General features: G+C 51.7%; 1 protein-coding gene across 2 annotated transcripts; it reads left to right on the forward strand.

Annotated features, from left to right (window-relative positions):
• Positions 1 to 1,631: 1,631 nt before the first annotated feature.
• Positions 1,632 to 14,208, forward strand: ACKR3 (atypical chemokine receptor 3). 2 transcript variants are annotated; one of them, XM_059052442.2, is made up of 3 exons: positions 1,668 to 1,762; positions 2,942 to 3,037; positions 12,077 to 14,208. In XM_059052442.2, exon 3 carries the CDS (start codon positions 12,103 to 12,105, stop codon positions 13,189 to 13,191), a length of 1,089 nt encoding a protein of 362 aa, XP_058908425.1. In that variant the 5' UTR covers positions 1,668 to 1,762; positions 2,942 to 3,037; positions 12,077 to 12,102; the 3' UTR covers positions 13,192 to 14,208. The 2 variants fall into 2 exon arrangements, with proteins under 2 accessions (XP_058908424.1, XP_058908425.1); XM_059052441.2 differs by lacking the exon at positions 2,942 to 3,037 and having other exon boundaries at positions 1,632 to 1,762.
• Positions 14,209 to 15,724: the final 1,516 nt, after the last annotated feature.

The raw sequence follows: 15,724 nt of genomic DNA on the forward strand, positions 1-15,724 counted from the left end.
TCAGCCTGGCTGTCAGTGTCACGGAGGAGATCTCTGCTCTGGCCGCCACAGGTACATTTCCATCAGGCTCAGACACAGGGTCACCTGCTGGTAGAAAACAGGACCGAGAAAGTCACGAGGGTTTTCCTACAGTCTCCCCAAGTCCCGCGTGCATGCAGCCCCAGCTGCCCGCGGTTTTGCTTTACAGCAGCTTTCACTGTGGGAGCTCGGAGACGGGGCTTTGGGCGCCCAGGCAACAGGACAGGAAGAAGATCCGTGCCCCTTCTTAAGGACAGCGACCAGATGGGCAGGGACAGGGTGGGCAGACCCCTGTGAGAGCCCTCGGAGCAGGTGTGCTCTTAGTTTCCATTTTGGAGTGACTTCCACTCTGCTCTGTGAAGTTTCATCTAAACAAAATATTTCTTTTGTTAAGGGCTTTCTGCATACCCAGGCCTTCTGGCTGCGTGAGAGTTTGACCTCCCAATCCTCCAGACTGAGCATTTGGCTGTCTGCTGGTATTTTTAGTAGAAGTATAAAAAGAACCTCAAAAAGTTTCAGCTGGGGTGAGAATGGGAGTGCCGGGTGCCAGCACACAGGGGGCTGAGCCGCAGAACTAACGCCATGAGAAGCAGAAAAGCAAAACAAAAGCCACAACCCTGCGTGTTACTGGGGGGAAAAGCTCAGCACGGTTTTAAAAGTGAAAGTTTAAGTCATTGTCTTATGCCTGATTTATGTAAATAGGGCAGTAGAGGTGATTATTATATGGAACACATTTTTAGGTCCAATTTCCCCATGGACGGATCTCCAGCTACCCACTTCTAGATAAGAACGTAGATTTCAATAATAAAAACAAAGAGATATTTGCTAAAGTCACCTCTGTAAAGGACATTATCAAAAGACATGTATGCTGCCTCTAGTATGTGCCTGGCACTGGGTGTGCTTCAGAACATCATTTTCATTAGATTTTCAAGGTTTGGGGACCTAAAGTCCTTTACAAATAAAGGTATTTAAATAAAATCTATGACAAGGCTCTTTCCCTCACTCTGGGTTCATATGCTGTGGTACGGAGTCATTGCTCCCGTACCAAAATTGTTACTTCTGTTTTGGAGGAATTAACAAAGACAACCCAGGCTTAATAAACCAACACCAAAGTTCAGAAGTTCAGAGCAATTTGTCTTGGGAACAAAGCCTTCCCTAGAGCTAAGAGGCATTCAAAGGAATTCTTGGTGTTAATGGGATTATTAAAGATATACCTGAGACCAGATAAATATTTGATGATTTTGCAAAGCACTAGGGTTTCTTTGCCGTTTTTTTTTTTTTTTTTTTTTCTTTTTTCTTCTGCTGACACATCTCCCCCCCGGGGTCTGGACCTTGTAGCTTCATTAAATTTTGCAAATGAAGGCAGGCTGGGGTTTCCCAAGAGTGTGCTTGTGTGGGAGAGCTTGGCCGGAAATGACAGATCGGGGTTTACAAGAGGGGTGTGTGTGCGCGGGTGCAAGTGTGTGCGTGCATGCAAGCATGTGTGTGTGTGTGTGTGTGCGTGTGCGTGTGCGTGCGCGCTCGCGCGCAGAGAAGGGGGGGTGGCTGGGGGAGGCAGGGAGGGAGGAGATAGATGCGGGTTACAAAGCTGCCATCTAGAGGTCGCCTCCCTGCAGTGTATATAACGCGAGTCTGCAGCCCTAGAGCTCACACTTCCTGCAAAGTGCTCAGCCCTAAGGCACTGAGCGCAGGAGCTGGGAAGGCGAGCCCTGAGCCCTAAGCCGGAGCGGAGCCCAGCCGGGAGGTAAGGAAACTGTGCTGGGTCAGCAGCCTTGCTTAGAAAGGAAGGGAGGATGGCGGGCAGGGGCTCTGCTCTTAAGCTAATGGTCTTTTTCAGAGGTCTTCTTTTTTATAAGCTGTGATGGGTGTTTGAGAGTCTGCAGGTCTGGTTTCTGAAAGCACAGGCTGCGCGTGTTGCAGGGCTGCATTGCAGAGTGCGGTTGTTAACTTGGGGCTTCACCTTGGCTGCAGAAAGTAAAAAAGGGCAGTTTTCTGAAGTGGAAGGCACTCTGTGTGTGTGTGTGTGTGTGTGTTGGTTGGATTGAAGAATCTGGGGTTTATTTGCAAGCAGAGAACTTCACAAGAAGGCAGACTGTCCATTCAGCTTGCTCGAAGTTGGCATTAGGATCAGCTTGGCACCGCTGCCTACCTGTTTTGCTTCTGGTATATCCACTGGGAAATAGAATTGGCAGTGAATGTGTAATTCCAGAAAGATGTACCATTTATGAAGAGGCATCCTTGAGTGAAGAAGAAAACTGGGCTGAGAATCTCTTTGGGTCCAGAGTGGGTTTGAATTCACTGCTTTGGAGGATTACCAGAGCCTGTAAGTCCGGAAGCTATAAGGGTGAATGTTAAAAACAGCTCGGTGGTCTTGTCTCTTGACTGCATCCCTCCTGATCTAATTTGAGTATCTATTGTTCACTCAGAAGGTGTTAAATCCAACTTCAGTTGGAAAAAAAAGGCACACACACAAGTCTGGGATTTTACAATTTAATTATACTCTTGAAGTAAAACATGAATTTTGTTCGATTTTGTTAGCCTGCATAAAGGTTTGAGGGGTGATGGAAAGTAAAAACTTTGCAGTGAGGTCAGGGTTGGGTGGTTAGCCAAGACTTGTAAGTTCCAGGGAGAATGAGAAGTTGTAAAAGTCAGACTGGCTGTCTCCTTTTTTCTTTCTTCCTTTCTTCCTTCCTTCCTTCCTTTCTTTCTTTTTCTTTCTTTCTTTCTTCCTTTTCTTCCTTTCTTTCTTTCTTCTTTCTTCTTTCATTTCTTTCCTTCCTTCCTTTCCTTTCTTCCTTCCTTCTTTCCTTCCTTCCTTTCTTTCTCTCTCTTCCTTCCTTCCTTCCGTCTGTCCTTCTTTCTTCTTTCCTTCCTTCTTTTCTCTCAATTCATTTGCTCACACCAAGATAATTACGTTTTCCAGATGTAGAAGAGGTCTCCCTGAAATGGTTTACAGCCCTTTGAAGGTATTTGATGCCCTGACATCCCCTGAAACTTCATTCTGCAAAATCTCAACGTGGTAACTTTTTCTTTTCTTTTTAAATGTCCAGATGCTGCCTTTGTGTCCCTTTATTTATTCCAGGAAAATGCAGAGATCAAATAAGCTTGCCTAGAAAGGAAAGTGGAGGCTGCTGGTGTCTGTGCTTAACTTCCCATAGATTTTAAATGGATAAACTGCTTGCCCTTCTTTCATCAGCCCTTGAGCTTCCCCAGATGTAGAGCCTTTTTCTGAAGCGGAGTTGTGCATGGGAGCTTTAGCTTGGAAACAATTTGCTCTTTTTTCCCCAGTCTCTGCCATAAACACTCCAGTGTGCATACAACTGTGGAGCCTGATGCCACAACCTCCTGGAAACCGGGGTGGGGGAGGAGGGCTGCACGGGATTAGAGTGGAAAAGCAAAAGAAAATTGAGAAATGCCTGTATTTTGCCGCCTATCTGATTTTTTTAAAGGGGTGTGCATTGCAATCGTAGTTTTAAAAAAGTCCCAGAAAGTACAGCCCAGGCAGCATGACAGTGCTTAACTGAGTCAGGACTTCGGAGGTGAGGTTATCCCATATTAACAGCAAGTCTTGAGAGACTGGAGAAGGTATTATGGTTTCTAATCAGGTCCAGAACAGGCAAAGTATAGGCTTTCTGGATGAAAAAAAAAAAAAAAAAAACCCAAACAAAAAAACCTACTTAATCAGGAACAGTGGCTTTTTGTGTGCTCACCCCAGGCAGAGAGGCTCCCGTTTTCCAGGAGACACGAGGGAAGTTGGTCACTCAAACCTGAGACTGAAAGAGAATCATTCTGTGAGCCCCAAGAGTAACTCAGGACTTGAGATGGTTCTCAGTGATTTTGCAGAACACGAATGGAATTTGGGGCTAGAAAGTATTTGTACTTTTCATACAGGCAACCAAGGAGCTTGGTTTTACTCAGGAGCAAAAACAGTATTAGAAGGGCTTCCAATCGAATTGCATGTGTGGAGGTGGAAATGTGTGTGTCATGTCAAGTGTTTTTAAAGTCCAGGAAATTGTAGCTCTGGGACACATATGTTTTATTAAAGTGAAAGCAAGCAAGCAGAAAAAAAAAGAAAGAAAGGAAAAAAGGGGGAGTCCTCTGATTTTGAATACTTAATGGTTTTCTGCAGGGAGTCTTTGATACTTTGGTTACATAAGAATCTACTAGCTTAGAATTGGAAAAACACAAACGTTGCTTGGTTCTTAAAGTGATGAGAGAATTACACTTTTTTTTTTTTTTTGCGGTACGCGGGCCTCTCACTGCCGTGGCCTCTCCCGTTGCGGGGCACAGGCCCCGGACGCACAGGCTCAGCGGCCATGGCTCACGGGCCCAGCCACTCCGCGGCATGTGGGATCCTCCCGGACCGGGGCACGAACCCGTGTCCCCTGCATCAGCAGGCGGACTCTCAACCACTGCGCCACCAGGGAAGCCCAGAATTACACATTTTTATAGTGAAAATTTTGCTGAGTCCCAAGTAGGTTTGGAAGCTGACCCCCCTTTTTTTTGTTCCAAGCATTTAAAGGTGGAGGGGCTGAGACCATGTCAGGTGGCCTTGGACCGCTCTTGGTCAAGGGGCAGAGAAAGGTGCAGGGGGGCCGCATGGGGACTGCATGGTGAGGACTCTGCCAGCCAGGTGGCTATAGCATCTCCCAGTTCTCTTATTGTAACAGAAACCTTTGTCGGGTCTTCCCTTAATTTTGTCTAAGATTGCGTCCTGTTCTCCTGGGAACCCCATTGTGTGTAGCCGGAGGTGAGTGGCTGTCCTGGGCTGGCTGACCTCCCATTGCCTCATCCTGATCCTAAGCTGAGTGGGAATTAGGGCTCGGGTTACACCCATCAACCCAGATGGCAGCCTTTGTGCCGTGGGAATCTCTGGATCTGCCCTTCTGGGTCCAGCACTGCTTCCCTGTTGGGCTGCTAAGCACAATAGAACGGATCAGGTTTCTGTATGTGGGGTTCGTTTTATCTCCCCCAATACTTACAGTGGACAAGGCTGCCCTGTGTGTCAATGTGTAGTGTGTCTGAGGACTCTGGAAATAGGTGGCCCGTATCTGAGTTAGGGTTTGGCGTGTTCTTTCTCTCTCTCTCTCTCTCTCTCTCTATTATTTTTATACGTTCTCAAGTGATTCAGAGCAATTCTTTACTTGTGTAAAATAAGCAGTCAGGACAGCATTGTTCTGTCTGCGCGACACGGGGTGGGGACAGACCGCCTCCGTTCTGCTCTCAGCCCCAGCAGGTGGCCTCCCAAGCTGGGGCTGAAGCTTTCCTGGACATTCCCATAGATTTAATGCGGGATTGGTAAGAAGTGAAACGAACCCCAATGACGGTGCGGTTTCCTAATGGCCTTTAGAGATGATGTGGGCCCTCTTGATGCAAATTGCCCTCGGCTGAGTAGTAGAAAGGGCAGGGCTTCCGCAGGAGACCAGAGGCTGAGCGCTACTGGAGAGTTCCTGGGCCTTGCGGAGAGTGAAGAGAGCTGGTAAGAGCTACACCCCTGAGATTGCTGTCCTGCTGCCCGTGTGACCTCAGTTTCCAGGTGCCCAGCAGCGAGATTAGCCGAGTTGGGTGATCTGGTTGGGACAACACCGAGTTGCTCCGTGAAATGCCACCCCGGGAGGACACAAGTCCCAATTGCAGAAGATCAGTAAAGAAGGCCACCTGCAGGCAGAGGTCCTGGAGGGCCCAGAGGGCCCCTTGGCGTCCGAGCTGGTGCCCCGGGCGGCCTGGCCTGTTTTTGCCTCTCTGCGCGGCATCCTGGCGTTGCCTCCAGTCCGACCTGCACCCAGCCTCCAGCGCACGCCTTCTCCGTGGTTTGTGTCACCTCTTTCCTCCTTCTCTGCTCCAAAGCCAGTCCCTTGCTCAAGGCCTTGGTGGCTCCTGCGTGGACAGGCCCCGCCTGACTGTTTCAGCCCGATTCGGTGACCCTCCTCGTGGCGAATCACCGAGCCGCCCACCCCCCCCCCTTTCTCCTTGGGGGTCCCCATCAGCCACTGGGGTGGACATCCCTCACCATTGTGCTCAAGGGCTGTCCAGCACCTCCCTCCTGCCTTCCTGACCCTCTGGGTTACTTGGCGAGTCCCTGGGGGCAGGCGGGTGTGTTGATTCCAGTTTGTTATGCCCCAAGCCAGTGCCCCTCACAGAAGGGGCTCCACAAACATCTGGGGACATAGAAACCAGTGATGTTTAGCTTAGCTCTGTGAGGATTTCAGAAAAGTCTCTTCTGGGCCTCCATTTCCATTGATAACCTCAGATTTCTGGTCTTGGGGGAGCTTCACTCACTGTCGATTCATTGACTATGAATTCATTGAACACCTACTTTGTCCAGGTGCCATTGCTGGCTGCTCTGTACACAGAGAGTAAGACGTCATGGGGTGGGAGCTTGAGGAGGAGGGGAGACACGCCAATAGCCCAGTGACACAGAATGGAGGTGTGCGGCCGGGCTGGGAGAAGGCGGGAGAAACAGAGGGGATATTTGGGATGGAATCTATTTGGGGCGGGAGGGGCTCGGGTTGGTCGGGAAGGGTCTTCCGGGATTGTGATCGGAAATTGCAACCATACTGAAGGCAGTTTTGGGAAACACCGGCCAGACACCTGAACACGTGGCAGTCTGTGTCCTGGAGGGAGTGACTTTTGGCCAGTGAAAGGACACATTCCTTGCAGGCCAAACTGCCACCCCATGGGGACCCTGAACTTGGAGATTCTCATTCTGGCTTTGCCCCCAGCTGGCCCGGTGAGCACAGGGCAACCATTTGGAGGCAGCTGAATGTGTCAGGCCACTTGAAGTGGTTGCCAAGGATACTTGATTGATGAATAATAAGCCTGAGAAATGAGTGGTGCATCTCCCTTCCACCACTTTGGGATATGCCAGTGGCAGATGAGTTCCCTTACAGACCCCAGGCCGGCGGGGGAGGCGGGATGGACGGACGCTGGTCCTCCATCCTCTGGCTGTAGGAGAGTCCACTTCCTGTCCTGGTGGAAGTGCGGTGCTCTCCAGGAGCAGGTGTTGGGCATGGAATCTATGGGAAGTGATCCCTGGAGGGGGTTCGGTGAGATAGAGCAGTACATGTTGGGGAAAGGGGAATGAAAAGTGATGATTACTGCTTTGTTCTCAGTGGGATCTCCCTGAGATCCATTTTTCTAGAGAAAAATGGACAATGAATCTTTATTGTTCTGAGGAAACTTCCTCCCTCTATTCACATTTCAGAATTCTTGATGGCAAGTTTCAAATCATACAGAAGTGTAGAGAGTAGAAACTACAGTTCCCTCTTTGTCCCCTCATCCCACACTCCCAGCCCAAAGTTATACTTACTACAGATCTTTTTCCCATTCCTTTATACCCATATATTTATCTATAAAAATACACATAATTTGGGGTGTTTTTTTTAACATACATGAGATTACGGTATACGTATAAATGTAACTTTCTACGTTCGTAAAAGTAGGTTTCCTGTTTGTACAGCTGTATTATATTCCAGACAGTGGTTTGCTGTCCTCCATGGGTGGACATTTATGTTGCGCCTAGTTTTTTGCTGGCTTATCAATAGTGCTTCAGTAAACATTTTTGCATGTACATTTGGGGACCTGGGAATATATATTTTGAGGGGAGAGCGTGTGAACTTGTAAAATTAAAGAACGGTAAGAATCTTTTATTCCGAGCCCCGTTTTTTTCCTCCCATCAGGAATCTTTATGCAGATGTTATGACCTGTGTCAGAAGTGGTCTCTCATTGTCCTGTCCACCCCGGTGGGGGGCCTGGCCCACAGGGAGGCAGGCAGTGGGCAGGTGGGACTAATGCCCAGAAGTCCTTCCTCAGCTCTGGCCCAAGCTGACGGGAACGGAGCTGCTGGTTTATTCCAGCAGAGGGATTCAGGTCCCAGTGGATAAGGGCATCTGCTCCAGGCCCTGGGGTCCGCAGCCCCGCAACACGGCTGGGAGGTGTCACTGTGCGTGCGAGGCGTGTCTGGCCCGCAGGTCCTTCCCGGTTGGCACAGGCAGTGGGCCCTCCGTAGTGGATGGGGTGATCCCCACTCCTGCTTTTCCTGGAGAGGAGACTCTTGGGCAGGATCTCAGGGGGTTTGAGTGGCCCCAGGGGGTCAGTGGGAAGCCTCCCTCACCCCCTCCTCCCTCAGGTTTGGCCAGGCCTTGGGGAACCAGAGGCCTGGGTCGATATTTCGTAGTTGCTGTGTCACGTCTTTGTTCGGGTCAGGAGCTCTGAGAGCATCACTTGTTAAAACCTAAGCCGGTGACTTAGCAAGACTTTTGTCTTCAGTGGGGCCGTGAGGGGCGCACACCGTTAGCCCCAGATCTCCGGGACACGCGCTCAGACGGCCACGGACCACATTTGACGTAACATGGCAGATTGTCTTTCTATCGTAATATCCTCTTTTCTGGAGAGAGCCCTTGTTTGTTTCCAACACAGAATGCGGGTAAAATAACAAATGACCGAAGCTTCGCTATTGTCTGGCGTTCTTTCTTTCATTTTTCCTCTGTAGCTTCCCATTTAAATCTGGGAAGGATTGGATTACTGCACTGCTTGTATAACCTCCTCTCTTGGTGCTTCTCTTCCTTCTCTGGACCACCGGAACCTCTGCCCTGGGGTCGGGGCGGCGGGGTGGGTTCCCCAGCAGGAGGCTGGTGGTCAAGGCGTGGGCCTCTGGCTTCATCTCCTGGGCTGGTGGGTGATCAGTGATGGATGATCGGTGATTGATGATTGATCAGTGGGGCCAATTGGCTTCCAAGCTCCAGCGGGGAGCCCCCCAGCCTCTGCTCTCCCCTCAGCCCTTTCTGGAAGATTCCCTCATGCTGTCCAGGAGCGAGGGGAAAGGACGGCTACAGGGAGTGATGTGCCCGGTTCTCAAGTAACATTTTGGGCTCAGAGGACCAGTGATCACTAAATCAGGGTTTCATCACCCAGAGGGCAGAAACCAAAGGACCGATTCAGGGCCCCTGAGCCCTTTCCCACCTCGGCTCTGGCTCAGGGAGCACCGAGGGCTGACCCAGCCCCGGTGGTGTGACTGCGGACGGTCTGTTGTGTGGGAGAAGTGGGGTCCTAGAGGGACACAGACGCCTGGCATTTCCCCAAGGTCCCCTGCGTGCACGCGTCCCTCTATCCACAGCGAGCAGTGCCCCGCCCCCTGGACACTGCAGGGCACAAGAGTGGCCCGGCGAGCGGAATGGCTCCTCGGGTTGAAGACAGAGGTGAGGACACGGCATCCAAGTCGGGCCAACCAAGGCTGGGGGCCCTTCCTTTTCCTCCAGCGCCTGTGAATGACCCAGACTCCAGGGTTTCTGGCTGTGTCCGCCGAGGCCTGCTAGGGCTGTGCCCGTGCGGGCGGGCGAAGGAGCCCCGGCTAGGGGCCGGCCCACCTTTGCCCACCTTTGCGGGGCTGTGGCCCGTCCTCCAGCTGAGCTTCTCTGCCCTGCAGGGACTCGGGTCAGATGAGGTCACGGGGTGAAAGCGCTTTATAAAACTAAGCCATGCTGCACATGTGTTTCATGTTAAGGAAATGGGGGGAAAGTGTCACCACGCTAGAGCCAGGCAGGAGAGGAAAGCGCAGATCCTCTGTTGCCCTCTTCTGGGGTCAAGGGTGCAGCGGGCACGGTCAGCTCCAGGCAGGTGAGCAGCCCAGGCAGCGGGAGGGGCGGTAGTACCTTGAAGGCTTGGTCTGGGGGCGACCGCCCACCCTGAGGCCCGTCCAGCGGGTCGGGGGCCTGGCTTCTCAGAGGCGTCCTCTGTGTGCGTCCTCTGGGGGTCCTGGAGCTGCATCTTAGGACAGGGCATTCCAAAGTCTCTTAACGCGGGGAGTTTATTTGTCCTAACTTGACCTGGCTGACTGTGCGTGGGCGCGCTACGGGTCAGGTCTTGTGACAGGTTGGTGCTCCGAAGGCCCGAGGGTCCTCCTGGTGGGGTGACTCTGAAGACCACCAGGCTTCCCGGTTGCAGAGCCTGCAGTTCCAACCGCCTCCTGGGAGGTCCGGCCGTCTCCGTCAGCGGCAGGGGACACGGAGGCGTGGTCAGGTCACCTGGAGGGGAACCAGAGGCCACTTACAACCCACAGAGGAGAAGGAACAGGAGCCTGAGGGCTGTCTCCCTAAGTGGGATGCAAGAGCAGGTCCTGTGCCGTGAGTTTGGACGCAGCAGATGGTCTCACTTCTTGGGATTCTGTTCATGAAGCCTGGAGGTGAGAGCATCAAACCGCGCGCTCTGCGTGGCTCCCGCGTCTCCCTCCAGGGCACGACGTCTCCCATCAGCTGGGAAGAGTCAGTTTTGAACGTGGAGCAAAAGCGAAGTGAGCCTGTGCTTTCTAGTAGGTAAAGGGGGGGGAGGGGCGGGGATGAAGTTTTGAGCTTCTGCTTGTGTAAGGTTCTGTCTTAGGCCCGTGAATTCTCAGGTAGCTCCGTGAGATGGGTGCTGGCGTCCTGAGAAAGCAGCGGCAAACGACAGGTTAGCTAGCCTCAAATTAAACACTAATGAGTGAGGAAGCTGAATCCCAATCCTGGAAGGTCTGATCGCCAGATGGGTGCTTTCCCAGCTGGGTCTCTGCATACCCTTAGCCCGGTCACCTGGGCACTGGCCCAGGGACCATAGCCCTCATCCTCTGGGAGCTCTTACATGTGGCCTGGAGTCCACTTTATTTTATTATTTTTTAAAATTAATTAATTTATTTATTTGTGGCTCTGTTGGGTCTTCGTTGCTGCGCACGGGCTTTCTCTAGTTGCGGCGAGCGGGGTCTACTCTTCGTTGTGGTGCGCGGGCTTCTCATTGTGGCGGCTTCTCTTGTTGCGGAGCACGGGCTCTAGGCTCGTGGGCTTCAGTAGTTGTGGCGCACGGGCTTAGTTGCTCCGCGGCGTGTGGGATCTTCCCGGACCAGGGCTCGAACCCGTGTCCCCTGCATCGGCAGGTGGATTCTTCACCACTGCGCCACCAGGGAAGCCCTGGAGTCCACTCTAAATGAACTTGGCAAATAAGCTTGACTCGTGGTCAGTCATTACCCGCAACAGGTGAAAAGGAAGAGCCAACTCCTTACTCTAGGTGGTAACTCCCATCAGGGCAGCCTCAGGTTGAATAGTTTCATTTTACATCTTCCTTCCCCTAGTCATGCAGTGAGGCTGCCGTCCCACGGCGGGTGGTGGAGGGATTTCAGGGCCCCTTGGGTGGACCAGTCAGCAGAAAACAGCCCTGGGCAGCTCTCGAAGCTGGTGTTTGTGGGGGAATCATTTCCAGGCATAGTGGAGCCTCGGGCCTGGGTTCTCCATGGGTGTTAAAATGGTGACAGTTGAGAGTGTTGACCTCAGGCCGGGTCAGCAGGGAAGATGAGAAAAGTCAGCCCCTCCAGAGATGCAGCAGGTGCTGGTTTTTGTGCTTTGGGTCTTGGCACCAGTTACTCTTGAAGCGGTTGGACAAATAGAAGATGGAAACCTAGGCAGTGGCCCACACTTTGAGACAGCTGGCTGGTTGCCCTGAGTCGTGAACCACAAGGCAAAGTCCGAGGCTGCAGGTTTGGGGTGCAGGACGTGCCACACGCTGCCCGCATCTCCAGGGGCCTCCTGACTGCAAACCGCAGTGGACCTGAGACAGGCGAGCAGGACACTTGTAATACAACAGTGCCAGGAACAGATCCACCCTGCCGCTCTTGGGGACATAGGTGAGATGGCTCTGCCGTCCCCAGCAGAGAGTGAGCCGGCTCTCAGCACTACTGGGCCCGAGGCTCAGTGCCTGATGTTCCTCTGGCCTCTGGACTGTGCTGGTTTCACACGCCGGGCACAGCCAGGCTGGCGATGTCTTGAGAACACAGCCCTGCAAAGACGGAGAAAGCAAACATTGTTTCTCTCCTTGAGAGAGATGGATTTAGATTCACAGGGATTTAGACTCTGGGTGTGTTTTCTTTTGCAGATTCTGTTATGTTTGGTTCCTTTTCTCCTTTCTTTGCAACGATACTAGGGAGCTACGGGGAAAGCGCCGAGCACACAGGGTCACTGGGAAAGCGTTTCAGAGATCTGGAGCGTTTGCTAATGGAGCCGCTCTGGTCTTCCATCCTTTCTTTTGCTTTCGCACGTAGGCCGTTTGATCGCTGTCCGTGACGCCATGGATCTGCACGTCTTCGACTACTCGGAACCGGGGAACTTCTCCGACATCAGCTGGCCGTGCAACAGCAGCGACTGCATCGTCGTGGACACCGTGCAGTGCGCCAACATGTCCAGCAAGAACGTCCTGCTCTACACGCTCTCCTTCATTTACATCTTCATCTTCGTGATCGGCATGATCGCCAACTCCGTGGTGGTCTGGGTGAACATCCAGGCCAAGACCACGGGCTACGACACGCACTGCTACATCTTGAACCTGGCCATCGCCGACCTGTGGGTGGTGCTCACCATCCCGGTGTGGGTGGTCAGCCTCGTGCAGCATAACCAGTGGCCCATGGGCGAGCTCACGTGCAAGGTCACTCACCTCATCTTCTCCATCAACCTCTTCGGCAGCATCTTCTTCCTTACGTGCATGAGCGTGGACCGCTACCTCTCTGTCGCCTACTTCACCAACACCTCCAGCTGCAAGAAGAAGACCGTGCGCCGCGCCGTGTGTGTCCTGGCGTGGCTCCTGGCCTTCTGTGTGTCCCTGCCCGACACCTACTACCTGAAGACGGTCACGTCCGCTTCGAACAATGAGACCTACTGCCGGTCCTTTTACCCCGAGCACAGCGTCAAGGAGTGGCTCATCAGCATGGAGCTGATCTCCGTGGTCCTGGGCTTTGCCCTGCCTTTCTCCATCATCGCCGTCTTCTACTTCCTGCTCGCCCGAGCCATCTCCTCCTCCAGCGACCAGGAAAAGCACAGCAGCCGGAAGATCATCTTCTCCTACGTGGTGGTCTTCCTCGTGTGCTGGCTCCCCTACCACGTCGTGGTGCTCCTGGACATCTTCTCCATCCTCCACTACATCCCCTTCACCTGCCAGCTGGAGAACTTCCTCTTCACGGCTCTGCACGTCACGCAGTGCCTGTCCCTGGTGCATTGCTGCGTCAACCCCGTGCTCTACAGCTTCATCAACCGCAACTACAGGTACGAGCTGATGAAAGCCTTCATCTTCAAGTACTCGGCCAAAACGGGTCTCACCAAGCTCATCGATGCCTCCCGAGTGTCGGAGACCGAGTACTCGGCTTTGGAGCAGAGCACCAAGTGACGCGCCCTGCGTGGCCTCCGGGACGTGTGTGCTTTGCTCCCAGCAGGGCACCGGGCTGCGTCACTTTCCACGGTAAAGCGAAGTGGCTTCACGCTTGATGCCGCAGTTGTGTGAAAAGGGGAGCGTGTGTCCCTGTGGCTCCTTTCTTCTCTCTCTCTCTCGTGCCAGCGTGGCTGTCTGTCGCGTGGCCGTGCGTCCCGACGGAGTAGCACCCACCGTGCGGGGCTGTGCCGAGCGGTCCCCACCGCTGTCACACCAGCTGCGGCACAGGCTTGCCTGCACTTCTGTAAAATAGGACTGTTCTGTGCTCCCTGAAGGTTTTATACGGTGGTTTGTATTTAAATCTTAAGACTTTATTTTTCTCACTCTTGATGTACCTTCTAAATGTATTTGAAAGTTTAAATATATTTTAAATATTGTATGGGAGGTATAATGCTGACATATATTCAGTGCTGTAGTTTCGAGATTAGTTTGACTTCCGTTTTGACTAAGGATGACATTAATTGTTAGCTGTTTTGAAAGTGTATATATATATATACACACACATACATATAAATATATATATATATAAATATATGCCAGTTTTGGCTGAAAGGTTTTATTTACGATAGTTTTATATCTGTGTGGTATTTTGGCCCGGGCTGGGATATGGAACGAAAACTGCTCTGTAATGCAGTTTGCGACATTAATATTATTGTAGAGTTACATTGAAAATAAAGAAAAGCAACACTATTCCGGTCTGTAACACGACACACAAAACAAACCTTGTATTTCAGAGAGTTCTTTCCATTTGTAAGTTATTATTTTTTAATAAAGATTTTGTTTTTTCCTAAAGAGGCGTTCGGGTCTAAGTTTTAAAAGCATGTTTGGCATTAGGTGGCATGTTTGACAATAAAGCAAATATTTACAGCATAGATGATCAACCTAATAAATGTGTTTAAAGAAAAGAGTACTGCCATAAAGGCAAAGCCCAAGAGATTAACTTGGATGAAATGATATAAAAGGAGAAAAATTTGAGTGTGAGTGTTTTGGTTTGTTTTGTTTTTTAAATTCATGCCCTGTGTTTGAGGGAGGGGAGATGGTTGGTAGGTGCCCCTGTCAACACAGAGTTGGTGCAGAAATGTCCCCACCTGCTGTCTGCCCAAAGGGTTTGGGTCCCAGAACCGATCCCCATATATGCCCTGTGTTCCCCCAGGCCACACGACATGGGCCTTGAACCTTCCCTACCGAGGTTCTGTGGTTTAAGTTCTTTCTCTTTCTCTGCTCAAGACAGACTCTTCATTTAACAGTTAACCCATCCGTGACCCTCTTCTTCCAGCCTTGCAGTGAGTAAATGCCTGGCCTGTGTATCACCAAGTAAACCCACTTCACTAGTAGTTTGAAAGAGCGCCCTCAGAAGGGCCGCTTCTGCTGTGCCCTCACCAGCTCTACCTGGGCCACAAGAGCGGTGGGGGCTTCAGCAGCTGGGCCTGGGAAGGAGCTCAGAGAAGGACCTGGTGGTGCCCCAGCGCTGCCCTGACCAGCTCCACCTCTGATGGGACCGATGAGCATAGAGAGCTATTTGCCAATATAAAGGTCGACCCGGACCAGGATCCAAATCTCACCTGTGAGTTTGGGGGCTGCTATCCTATAGGAAAGCACCTCGTGCATTTTGGCTCCCCTGCTGGCCCGCAGCAGATAGCCCCCTGCAGTCCCCAGGCCTTAGATCCAACCTCCTGCAGGAAGGGTCCCCCTTCTCAGAGGGCTTTATGCCTGAGAGTTTTGAAACCTGGGTTATAAATTACTTTAAATATCTACTTGATACACACATATGTTCTCAGGTCCACATGTGCCTTGCCTTGTTCCAAATAGGATTCAGGTCAGATAATAATAATGTGGATAGTGGGATAACGGCATAACCATAGGCGAGACACCAAGATCAAGGAGAACTAAGAGCAGAATGGCAAAGTGAAATCAGAGAAAATTATGACCCAAATACAGGTTCCTGAGAATAGAAAAGGATTGCAAGTTTGCTCTGTGCTTTCTAGTGGCCTAAATTCAGACAGAACCATACTTAGCACGTGGTCAGTGTGAAGTGGGGCACTGATTGCACCCCAAGCTCAGCTCTACAATAGGCGTCTCAGAAGTCATTCAACTGAATTTCTGTTCTGAGGCGCCATCTTGGGTCAGTTCAGAGATGCCCACCTCGCCCACCCCTGCCGGCATCTGCTGAGATGTCCTCTTGCCTGCCTGGTCCCCATGCAGGGCTCTTCTGTCAGCCCTGTTCAAGGGTCTCTTCCTGCCGTTCCATACCTCTCTGGACCATGGCGTACTCGGGTACGCGGGGGGCTGCCCCTGGCTCTTTTCTGCATTTCTGCCTTCTCTGAAGCCCAGGAGAATCACCAGCTGCTTCCTCCTGCACTGAGGTGCAGAGGCTGAACTGAATCTAGATGCATCATGCAGATTTTTCGTCTCCCCGCCGGGGTCAGCACACAGTGTCGCAGACCCCTACGGGTCTCCAGGATGTAGGCTCCATCTGTGGGATGCTCCAGTG

The sequence above is a fragment of the Kogia breviceps genome, chromosome 2 (assembly GCF_026419965.1).
Source record: "Kogia breviceps isolate mKogBre1 chromosome 2, mKogBre1 haplotype 1, whole genome shotgun sequence".
NCBI lineage: Eukaryota > Metazoa > Chordata > Mammalia > Artiodactyla > Physeteridae > Kogia > Kogia breviceps.

Excerpts from the sequence above, each read along its gene's own strand:
- ACKR3 (XM_059052441.2), top strand. The coding sequence starts at position 12,103 with ATGGATCTGCACGTCTTCGACTACTCGGAACCGGGGAACTTCTCCGAC.